At 23.3% G+C, this 12679-nt stretch overlaps 1 protein-coding gene across 2 annotated transcripts in view; it reads right to left on the bottom strand.

Moving 5' to 3' along the window:
- LOC117171433 overlaps window positions 1–10425 on the bottom strand; it is a 17931-nt gene extending 7506 nt beyond the window's left edge. Inside the window, exons 1-2 of one of the 2 annotated variants that reach the window (XM_033358760.1) lie at window positions 10188–10425; window positions 9704–9965 (exon numbers count right to left, since the gene is read on the bottom strand). In XM_033358760.1, the coding sequence (XP_033214651.1) occupies window positions 9704–9965; window positions 10188–10203 (278 nt within the window). In that variant the 5' untranslated portion in view covers window positions 10204–10425. The remainder of the gene's footprint in view (window positions 1–9703; window positions 9966–10187) is intronic. The other variant, XM_033358761.1, reaches the window with a different exon arrangement.
- Between the last annotated feature and the right edge of the window lie 2254 nt (window positions 10426–12679).

The following is a 12679-nucleotide window of genomic DNA, read 5'->3' as shown; positions in this document are numbered from 1 at the left end:
ATTTGTGACGATTTGTAACGGTAGGGGTTTCTTCACTCATGCACGTAATTTTTGGAAATTCGCAAAAAATTTCTCCCGAAGATTATCTTTTTAATTATGAACTTTATTATTTGGTAGAAAATTTAGAAATTTTCTTAAAAGGGCATCCTTTTTCGTTGAAAATTTAACGGTATTTTTAAAAATTCTTCTTTTTCGTTTAACAATTCAGCTGTTTTCTTTGAATATTAAACTTTCGTTTAAAATTCATATTTTGTTGCTGAAAAGTCAACTGAAATCTTTTTCCGAAAAAAACTATTCTTCTGAAAATTTGTCTTTTTGATTTAAAAATTCGCCTGTTTTAGTAGAATTTTCATTTTACTTGGACAAAAATTTAACAATCTTGTTAAAAATCATACTTTTTTGTAAAAATTTCGACTATTTATCAGAAATTTAACTATTTTTCTGAAGTTTTTAAAAATCCATCTGTTGTGTAGAAGAAATTTTATTTTTCATGACTAAAAATGCAATTGCTCGGTTAAAAATCCAACCTGATTTTTGAAAGTTTGTATTTTTGATTTTTAAATTTACTTGCTTTAGCAGAAATTACATCTTTCTTGGATAAATATGCACCTATTTGGTAGAAAATTCAACAATTTTGTTGAAACGTCATACTTTTTGTTTAAACTAAGTTATTTAAAAAAATCAGACTTTTCGTTTGAATTTAATATTTTAGTGTTGAAAAAGAACTGAATCATTTTCTGGGTCAAAGTTGAACTCTTTAAAAAAAGGTTTTTTTTATTAAAAATTCATCGGTTTTAGTAAAAATTTAATCATTCTTCCATAAAATTAAAAAAGCAACTATTTATTACAGAATTCAACTATTTTGTTATATTTTGATCCTTCTTGGTTGAAAAAATTTGTCTATTTGGATTGAAAATTCGTTTTTTTTAGAAATTTGTTTTTGTTAAAAAATTCATATTTTGTTTTCAAAAATTTAACTGACATTTTTTTAAATAAAAATCTAACTATATTTTTAAATTTTATTTCAAAAAAAAAAAAAATCATCTATCTTAAAAGAAATCTGATCTTTTTTGTATATAAATGCAACTATTTAGTAGAGAATTACAAAATTTGATGAAAAAGTCACTTTTTTGTTGTTAAAAATGCCTTTTTTTGTATTAAAATTCAATTTTTTGGTAGAAATATATTTCTCGTTTAAAAATTCATATTTTGATCGTGTAAACTCAATCGAAAGCTTTTTTACCATAAAATTCAACTATTTTTACAAAGTTTATCTTTTTGATTTAAAAATTCATCTGTTTTAGTACAAATATTATTTTTTAAATGAAAATGCAACTTTTTGTTTAAAAATTCTTCTTCTTTTTATTAATTAGTTATTTGGTGGATTCACTTTGATAAGAAATAATTTTTTTCTCTAAGATTTATATTTTTATTTGAAAATTCATCTCTTTGGTTAAAATTGTAACTATTTTGTTTAGAATTAATCTTTTTTAATGATTAATTTAACTAGTTTGAAAAAGTTAAACTACATTGTTAAAAATTTAATTTTTGATTGTAAGCATATGTCTTTGGTTAAAAATTTAACTGTTTATGTGAAAAGCCTTTCTTTTGGTTAAAAATGAATTTTTCAACTCAAAATTTAGGCAATTTTTTTTTTTAGGCAATTTATCTTTTGAGGTTGCAAATTCAACTATTATATTTCACATTTTTTTATTTTGTGTGAAAATTGAAGTATTTTGTTAAAAAGTCGTCTTTTATTGTTGAAAATACATTTTTTTATTTTACATAAATTAACAAATTTTTCATTTGTATCGGAAATACTGTTTTATTCCGCTTATAAAATTAAGGTGAATAATTAATTAGAGGTAACACAATTAATTGTTTCAGCAATTCAGGTTTATTGTTAATTGGAGTGAGTTAATAATTAATTCAATTTCGCAAAAATAATTATTTGAACTAATTATCTCTTTTTATAACAATCTTTTTCATTATTAAGGGGGGAAGAAGGGAGAAGGTTAATTCGATAAAAAAAGTCATGTTTTTAAGAATTTTCATCGAAATAATTAAATTTTCAACCAAAGAGATGAATTTTCAACTAAAATGCTGAATCTCAACAAAAAATCCACTTTCAAGAAAAGAATTGGAAGTTCAACCGAAGGGTTACATTTCAAGCTAGAAAAGAACATTTTGCAACCAAAATGCAATAGTGAAATTTTCAGTTGTTTTTTTTTAAATGAAAATTTAAGAAAATAATTCAATTTTCAACCATGGAGCAGAATTTTCAACCAAAAAATTAATTTTTAACAAAAAAGTTCATTTTCAACCAAATACTTAATTTTCTACCAAATTTTTTAATATTCAGGCAAAAAAGACAAACTTTCTACAAAATAGCTAGATTTCCACCCGATAATATAAATTTTTAACGAAAAGTCAATTTATGACCAAATATTTAAATAATGATAAATTTTCGACCATGAATTTTATAATTCGGGAATTTTCTAGTTTGGATATTTTGCAATTCGGCCATTTTCTGTCGGCAATGTTCAAAATTGGGAATTTTATTTTCCGGCAATTTTATTGTTTCGGGAACTTTATTATTAAGTTTATTATTCGAAAATCGTAAGTGTCTGAACTTTTTGTTGGGACTTTAAAGTCGTCCCGAAAAATTTAATCCCAACCTTTTATTAATTAATCTTCTTTTTTTATCACTTCGGTAACTCGGGAATTGGATATAACCAAACAATCCCAAAAAATTCGAAATATAAAAATTCAGACAAATGAAATTTCTCGAGAATTAAAATTCCCTAGACAGTTTAAGGATATAATGTAAAATTGCCAACACAGGAAAATTTTCGAATGACAAGATTTCCGAATCTGAAAAATTAAAAAATTGTTAATTTATCAAATAAAAAATACATTTATTTGATAAACAATATCATCATATTTTTTATTTAATTATTTCTTTCTTATTAAATGTGGAAATTCTCCTGTTTCAGTCGTGCTCAACATTGTCGAAATAATAAAATTGCATACACAGGACAATTTACCATTTAATAATAAATAATTCAATAATAAGTAATTGGATAAAATTATTAATAAATGTTCACCATATAAATCAATTGTATTCATTATATTTATTTTATTATTTAACAACATTTTACTTGTTTATATTTGCGAATTTTTCTGTGCCGGCTGTTTTTAAAGTATCGAATATTTTAATACTGGAATTTAAGTTTCAGGGCTCTTTTTAATCACGCAATATCATAAACTGTCGAAAATTTTATTATTCATAAATTTTCTAAATCGGAAAATTTAAATTGTTGATCGAAAATTTCCCGCTGCTGGGATTTTTTTTATTGGACAATCGTCCCAGAAAATTTTTACTTATACTGATATTTTTTAATATTAACCAACATTTTTTATTTCGATGTCATGATTTGTTATAATTTTGCAAATAATCTTGAATCATTTTAAAATCTTTCGAAACTGATTAAACTTTTCAATGTGAAATAAATGGTTAGTAAACAAATAAATAAATACTTGAAATTATTGGCAATTCGGTAAATGGAAAATCCAGATTTCGTAATTCTTTAAAGTTGAATTTGAGTAATTATTCAAATAAGGAAACGTACATGTATGAACAAAAATTCCTGAGAGTCATTTCTTACACAAAATTTATATTTTTTCCCAGAATAAATACAGAATTCACACATTCATTTAAAATTATTAAAATGAATCTAATTTAATTTTTTTTTAATACTGAAAAGTATGAAAATCATGAAAAATGTTTTCAGGAATGTGGATATAAATACAATAAATTACAACAACAAAATTATACTGAATTGTAACCTTTTTCTATTATTTGGACACATTTTTTACTTTTTTGTATTTTTCGTATATTGACGATTTTTGCATCCAGAAAGTTCTCCTAGGGTAATTTAAGGTAACTTACCATAAATTACCCAAAATTCAATAAATTTCTGAGAATTTTCGGTTATTTATGATAATTTTAGAAATCAATATAGTAACTTACCAAAAATGTTCCAAAATTCAACAAAAAAATTTTCTTTTCATTTCCGGAAATTTATGAAATTTTTTGGTAATTTATGTTAAGATTACAAGTAATTTATAGAAACTCAAGATAAATTACCCAAAATTGAATTAAAATTTTTTTATACATTTCCGCATATATTCAGACATTTTAGGAAAAATTCTATTATCTGTAACAACAATTTCCTTACAGTTCTTATGGTGAGTGAGTTGATTATCGTAAATCACCTTTGACATCAGTTTTTACTCCCTAGGGAGTAAAAAGTAAAGTTTTAGGCCCGGGAAAGTGCAATTTTTTCATATAAATATTATTAATTTTTTTTTTAATCAAATAATTTTATGCCCAAATTATTTCTTGTGTTTAAACTTTTTTTTTAAGTTTATGAAATTATATATTAAATTAAAAATAACAATGATTGAAAAAATATATATTTCTGGATGACAAATTTTGTTCAATTATTGTTATTTTAAATTCGAAAAACATATTTCGGAAATTTTCTAGTCCAAGTATTTTATAATTGGGAAATTTTCTGCCAGGAATTTTGATATTCGGGAATTTCATTTTTCGGGAATTTCGCAATTCAAGAAATATATTATTCGGGAATTTTATTATTCGGAAATCTTACCATTCGGGAATCTTATCATACTGGAATTTTATTATTCGGTAATTTTCCCAATCAAGAATTTTATTCTGAAATTTTCTATTCGGGAATTTTATTATTTGGGAATTTTCCAATTCGGGTATTTTATTATTCGAGAATTTTATTATTCGAGAATTTTACAATTCGGGAATTTTATTATTCGGGACTTTTCAGTCGTGCCAATGTTATTTTAAATACAAACAGTTTTTTTAAACTCTAACCCTTTTTCAAGTTCGTTTCGATAACATATTTTATTGTTTTTTTTAAACAAATAAATAATATTTTCTAATTCAGGAATTTCATGATTTGAAAATTTTATTGCTTGGAAATTTGCCGAATCAGCAATTTTATAATTTTAAATCGGTAAAAATTTTATTTTTCGGAATTTTTCTGTCGTCCCGAAATTTGTAATTATTTGTAAAATCTTGTAAAATTTTGACGATTTTCTTTTTGAAATAATGGCAAATTACAAAAATGATTTTACTAGAATAAACTATTTAAAAGTTATTTAAACGTTATTTATTTAAAATAGCTATTTAAAAAAATATTTTACGTTTTAAACTGTAGAATAATAAAACGAAAAAAAAAACAAATATTTTTTCGCAAAAACTGTTAAGTCTTGTGTATTTTCCTGTAAAAATTTAAAATTACATTAAAATACAAAAATAAACAAAAAAGTATCAAATTGTTCCAAATAATAGACACAATTTTTTCGTAATTATTTCAAAAACTTTTTCACTAAGGATAGAAAGAAATTTTTTATTGGATTTAAAAAAATTAATTTCTGTTAGATTTTGGATAACAAATAAATAGTACCCAATTTTGGGTTCTGAGGGAAAAAAATTTTATTGATATTTTTCACAAATTCTTATAAGTATCAAAGCTTTTTTAAACTATTTATTTTTATTCAGATGGGGGTTTTCCAATAAAAAAATAACAAAACAAAAAATATTTGTGAAGAGAATTCTTCAGAAACTTTTTATTTATCGGAAAATTATTTTACACAGTTGCTTGTTAGGTAAAAATGAAAAAATATTTTTTTCTGAAATTTTCTATTCGGGAATTTTATTATTTGGGAATTTTCCAATTCGGGAATTTTATTATTCGCGAATTATATCATCCGAGAATTTTACAATTCGGGAATTTTATTATTCGGGACTTTTCAGTCGTGCCAATGTTATTTTAAATACAAACAGTTTCTTTAAAATCTAACCCTTTTTCAAGTTCGTTTGGATAACATATTTTATTGTTTTTTTAAAACAAATAAATAATATTTTCCAATTCGGGAATTTCATGATTTGAAAATTTTATTACTTGGAAATTTGCCGAATCAGCAATTTTATAATTTTAATGCGTTAAAAATTTTATTTTTCGGAATTTTTTAGTCGTCCCGAAATTTGTAATTATTTCTAAATAAAATGTTGTAAAATGTTGACGATTTTAATTTTAAAATAATGGAAAATTACAAAAATAATTCTATTAGAAACAACTATTTAAAATTTATTTAAAAGTTATTCATTTAAAAGAGCTATTTAAAAAAATCTTTTACGTTTTAAACTGTAGAATAATAAAACGAAAAAAAAACAAATATTTTTTCGCAAAAACTGTTAAGTCTTGCGTATTTTCCTGTAAAATTTTAAAATTACATTAAAATACAAAAATATACAAAAAAGTATCAAATTGTTCCAAATAAGAGACACAATTTTTTTGTACTTATTTCAAAAAATTGGATTTAAAAAAATTAATTTCTGTTAGATTTTGGATAACAAATAAATAGTACCCAATTTGGGGTTCTGAGAGAAAAAAATTTTGATTGATATTTTTCACAAATTTTTATAAGTATCAAAGCTTTTTTAAACTATTTATTCTTATTCAGATGGGGGTTTTCCAATAAAAAAATAACAAAACAAAAAATATTTTTGAAGAGAATTCTCCAGAAACTTTTTATTTATCGGAAAATTATTTTACACAGTTGCTTGTTAGCTAAAAATGAAAAAATATTTTTTTCTGAAATTTTTTATTTAGGCTACGCTCTAAAGTTTATCATTCAGTTAAAGCACCCTGCTAATGTTACCAATTCTGATAATTTTTTCAATAAACTCGAAATATTTACAAGTATTTCGAAACTGTTTAGATTTTTCAATGCGAAATACAATATTTTTAGTAAACAAATAAATATTTCACATCGATGGCAATTCATTAAATTGGAAATTCCGAATTTGAAATGTATTCCTGAAAGTTAAATGTCATTGATAATTTAAATACGGAAACGTGAATGTATACAAAAAATTCCAGAAAATCATTTCTTACCTAGAATTCACATTTTTTATTCATTTATTCCCGATCAAAAAAAAGTTCCTTATTTCTCGAAAAAAGAGTTTATAATCACAATATCGACAAAATAGATCCAGATAAATTTAAATATTATATTATTTTTCATTTTTTCCTCCGTAATTGGGTAGTTTTTGTGTTTTTTTCCAAAATTCCACTGAAATTAATTTAAAAAAATTAATTCTATTGTTTTTAATTTTGTGCTAAAAATTTTTTTTGTATGTTGTTGTATATTGTTGTATTTTATTTTGAATATTTTTATAATATTTTTATAATTCAATTAAAATACCTTTGAGTAAAAATTTGAAATCAATATTTAGAACAAATATCGATATAAATTTAAATGAATGTAGGTTTAGGAAAATGAATACTAATTCAAACTTTGTATTTCCTGGCAATATAAAATTTTCGAAAAATAAAATATTCGAAATAGAAAATTCATGAAATTAAAAAAATTGCCTAAAATATAAAAATAGCGATTTTTTAACCAAATGTGTCACATTTTAGGCCAAAACATTTTAATTGTAAATAAAAAACATTTAATTCCACAAAAAATAAGAATTTTAGACAAAATAGTTGATTTTTTAACCGCGAATAATTTTTCAGTTAAGAAATAAATCTTTTTAACCAAATTGTTTAATTTTCAAGTCGAAAATATTAAGTTTGAACATAAAAGTTACATTTTATTCAAAGTGTTGAATTTCGCAATTTAACTCTTTTTTTAAATTTTGGGTCAACATTTTTTCATTTGAATTATGCAAATTTGGGAATTTGATAATTTTTTTATCATAAATTATTTATTGAATATTTCATGAATTGTTGCCGTTGTTTACTGCCACTGCAATATTCTCTAAGAAGAAATTTTTTTTACAAAAAAATTCTCAAAATTATAAAATTGAAAAACTTAAAATTGCTAAATAATAAAATTCCAAAAATCTAAGAATATCACACATTGTAAAATGTTTGATCAATATTATTTTATTGAAAATACACTAATGAAATATTAAAAAAAAATGTTTTTGAAAGGTGCTATATACTTTTCAAAATCATTAAAAAAAATTTAAATAACAGAAATTGAAAAAACTTTTTTCAATGCAAGTTTTTTTGGTTGAAAATGTGCATAGTATATATTTTTAATGATTGATTTTGTAATAAATATCTTGTACTTCTATTGTTCTTTTGCATTGAGAAGTATTTTTTCCAGTTGTTACTATCTAAAATTCAAATACTAAAAAATTCCCGAATTTATTCAATTCAAATATTAAAAAAAAAATTGTTTATTTATTAAAAAGACAAGATGGAAATATTTTTATCACAGAAAAATACTTTTTAAATTTTCAATGTATTTCTTAAAATTATTGTTTAAATTTAAAATAATAGTAATTGAAAATAAGATTCTCAATGCAAGTTTCTTTTTGAAAATGTGGATAGTAGTTTTTTTAATTATGGCTTTTGTAATAAAATTCTTACTTTTGTATTATTCTTTTGAAATTTGATACATTTTTCTCATTATTTTTATTTTATTTCATATTTTATTTCATATTCATATTAATATTAATAATTTTGTTGAAAAATACCAAAAAATGTTGTTTTTTATATGAATTTTTCAGTATTGTATTTCTAAAGAATAAATATAATTGATTTAAAAAATTTTTAGTAATTGTTTAAATTTGTTAAATTTTTGGTAGGAAATTTTCAAATTCATTAATAATATAAAATGTCGTGAATTTTTACATTCGCTAGCATTATAAATTATTGGCGAATTTTATAGTTCCAGAAATTTTCTATTTCGAATATTCTCTTTTCCGAGAATTTTACTGTATCGGTATGTTTGTTTTTGGGGAATATTTGAGCGGCAACACCCCGAAAAAATAAAATTCCTGACGGTGCAAAATTTTCGAATTGGAAAATTTCCCTAAAATAAAATTCCCGAATTTATAAAATTTTCGAATTTGAATAATTCAAATAATTGTTTTTCATTGAATCTTATTAATTTATTAAAAATAATATAATCAAATCGTTTTTATCAGAAATTTTTTTTTGGTTAAATATATGGAAAATTATTGTTCAAATTCAAAATAACAATAATAAAAAAAAACTATTTTTAGGTGAAATTTTTTTTTTAAATTTTCATATCATTAAAAAAATTTTTTTTTCAACTTCCTCAAAAATCGAGTTTTTGATTTAAAAAAAAAAATTAACTTCGAGATAAGTCAGTGCGGGGATGTTATAATTTCGAAATTTTCGGTCAGCAATTTTATTACTCGGGAATTAAGAAATTCGGTTATATTATAAATAGTCGGGAATTTTTTTGAGCCAGAAATTGCAAATTCAGGATTTTTACATTTCGGAAATTTTATACTTCCGGGAATTTTACATTTATGTAATTTCATTTTTCGGAATTTTTCAATCACCCCAACTAATTAAATTATTATCATTAATATGTTTTCAATTCAATTAAAGTTCCTCAAAATTTTTAAACTGATTTAAAAGCGGCACATCTATTTTTTATACAAATTTTTCACCTGAAAATATCGAAAAAACATCAACATAAATTCAGATTTAGTTAATTAAATATGTAATTTTATACAGAAAGTAATTAATTTAAATTAGCTAAAAGATTATAATTGCATTTTAAATTCATTAATGTTTATAAATAATTTTTTTTAAAATCTACCTACCGACATCTGTGATGATCAGCAGGTATCGAGAAAATAACCGTGATCAGAATAAATATAAAAATTATGGCGACAATAAAGCACCCTGCCAAAAAAGTTGCAAACAAATGCGATGGCCATTTTTCCATAAATTTAACAGCACCTTGAGTGATCACCGTCTCGTAATGAATTTGTTGACAATTTCCTTTTTCATAGTCTTCTTCTGAAAAAAGTAGAGGCTGATCCTCCTCGATGAGATCTGTACATTTTTGCAGCACATGTCCTACTTGATGATCACAATTTATCACGATTTAATTATTTATGTAATAGCCTCAGATATTAATTAATTAAAAATAAAACAAAAAGTTTAATTAATGAATCATTAAAAATTCAGTTTAATAATTGAAAATTCATTTTGATTTTTTAGTTACTTTAATTCATTTAGAATTTTTTAAATAATTGGAAAATTAATTAACAATAATTATTTAATCTCAGCTTCTTAACTCACACTTGACCTTCTTCATTTCGCTGATTTTTCAGTACTGTCCTCTTTCGTTAAGACTTGTGCTCTTAACCCATACACAATGTTTGCAAACTCAGCATTGCGTAATTTGACCAAAGTAAGTAACGTATAATGCAAAAAAAAAATCATGCATTTCCTGTCGCAACAAGAGTTCACAAAACGTTACACTTTTACCCATTTTTTATTGTTATGTAAAAATAATTTTTTTGATTGATAATAGAAATCGATAGAAATCAAGGTTATGTCCTTCAAACTCGATTTTTAGATTCCGCTTTCGATTGTTTTTTTTTAATTTCAAAAATAATTATACGGCTAAAATTATAATTTCAATCCGAATATAAGAACTCCAGGTCCAGACACTTACTAAAAACTGAAACGTGATCAGCAGCACAAAACAAAATAATTTTTTTCAGAAGCGTTTTTTTATCTGGTATGGTAAACGTGCTATTGCAAAAGATAAATTAGAGATAAATTCTGATTCTAAAGAATTATGTGGCACCAGCAATGAATGTTAATTTTTTCATTTTGAGTATATGAGTAAAAGATTTTTTTTATAAACTTAGAAAATACGAGTCCACAGAATAAATGGTCGATAAGATACGTGGCAGGTAAGCGGCGAAGCTGGGGAACAGCCAGGGGGTAACTTACTAACAAATTGCTTTGAAAAAAATTCTGTTTCGTTACAAATGCAACTTTTTGGTTAAAAATTAGTTTTTCTTTTGGAATAAAAATTCAATTTCACTTTTTATTTCAAATTCGTATTTTTGTGTTTAAAAGTCAATTGAAATCTTTTTGGTTGAAAATTCAAGTCTTTTTGGAAAAAATTTGCTTTTTTATTTCAAAATTTACCTATTTTAGTAGAATTTTCATTTTTCTTGCAAAAATGCAATTGCTTGTTTCAAAATTTAACAATTTTGTTAAAAAATCATAATTTTTGGTTCAAAATTCAAATATTTAGCAAAAAATTAACTATTTGCTGCAATTATTATTTTATTGATGGAAAGTGAACTGGAATCTTCTTTGTATGATCATTGAACTATTTTTTAAAGTTTGTTTTATTTACCTGTTTCAGAAGAAATTCAATCTTTCTTATATAAAAATTCATCTTTTTCAAGGAATCTGTATTATCATCAGAGAATAACAGAATTTCTTAACGTCTTTACAGGCTAGATGAAGCTATGAATACATTTTTTTATAGACTACATTTTTTCTGAAAAAGATCTTCTACTTTCGCTTTGTTGGGAATCGATCTTTTTTAGAAAAATATTTAATTAAAAAGAAAATTAATTCATAGCTCAATCTAGCCTGTAAATACGTTGAGAAATTCTGTTATTCTCCGATGATAATACAGATTCCTTAAAAAATTCTACGTGTAACACCTGGAATAATAATGCGTGTATTTCTGAAAAAGGATTCTTCTCTCAATCTCTATAGTAGTTAAGTGGGAACTCACCTGACCTGCAATCGGAAGTTCTGTGGTTCAATTCCCAGCGGAGCAATCTTTTTTCAGAAAAAATGAAAAAATGCATATGCCCGGTTGAAAATTCAACTCTTTTTTAAAAAGTTTGTCACTTTAATTTTAAAATTCACCTTTCTCAGTACAAATTTCGTCTGCTTTGGATAACAGTGCAACTATTTGGTAGAGAATTAAACTTTTGTGTTAAATATTCTTTTTTTTTGGTTGAAAAAAGTCGTCTTTTTGAATTCAAAGTTTAATTTTTTTGGTACAAAAATGCATATTTTGGCCTGGACAAGTCAAATGTAATTTTTTTTGGATTAAAATTTAAAAAAATTTTCTTCAAATAAAAATTCATCATCTTTAAGAAAAATTTTATATTTTTAATAAAAATTCAAATATCTTGTAGAGAATTTAACCATTTTTTTTAAAGTTATCCTTTTTGGTTAAAAATTCTTTTTTTGTTGTTGTAAATCCAATTTTTTTCATCTCTTTGGTTGAATGTAAAGCTATTTTTGTGTAAATAAAATTTAAATTACTTAGATAAAACGGTTGAGTGGAAAAGCGTTTTTTTGGTTTAAAATTAATTTTTTCATTGAAGATGTTAATTTATCATTTTTAAAGATTGCTCTTGGTTAGTTAAAAATTCATCTTTTTTGTTAAATAAATGATTTTCTTAGTATGAAATTTAATTTTTGGTGAGTCAGTTTGGTGTAAAATTAATTTTATGGTGAAGATTCATAATTTTGTTTAAAAATTGAATTTTTATAAAGAAAATGCAATTTTTTTAGAGAAAATTCGTCTTTTGACTTGAAGATTCAAAAGTTTGAATGAACTTCTGTTTCTTTCTTCAGTGAAAAATATTTGTTGAAAATTCTTTTTTTGTTGATAAGGCGATGATTTGGTTAGAAATGGTTAGAAATGAAAGGGGGAGGGTCGGTAAGGCCGGTTTTTGGCCTAATTTATTTTTGGACCAAAAAATCTGAAAAAATCATGGTAGTATCTTATAAGTATCCCGAGT

Source organism: Belonocnema kinseyi, chromosome 4 (assembly GCF_010883055.1).
Source record: "Belonocnema kinseyi isolate 2016_QV_RU_SX_M_011 chromosome 4, B_treatae_v1, whole genome shotgun sequence".
NCBI classification, from domain to species: domain Eukaryota; kingdom Metazoa; phylum Arthropoda; class Insecta; order Hymenoptera; family Cynipidae; genus Belonocnema; species Belonocnema kinseyi.
Note: the sequence above shows the minus strand (reverse complement) of the source record. Positions and strands in the feature narration are given on the sequence as shown.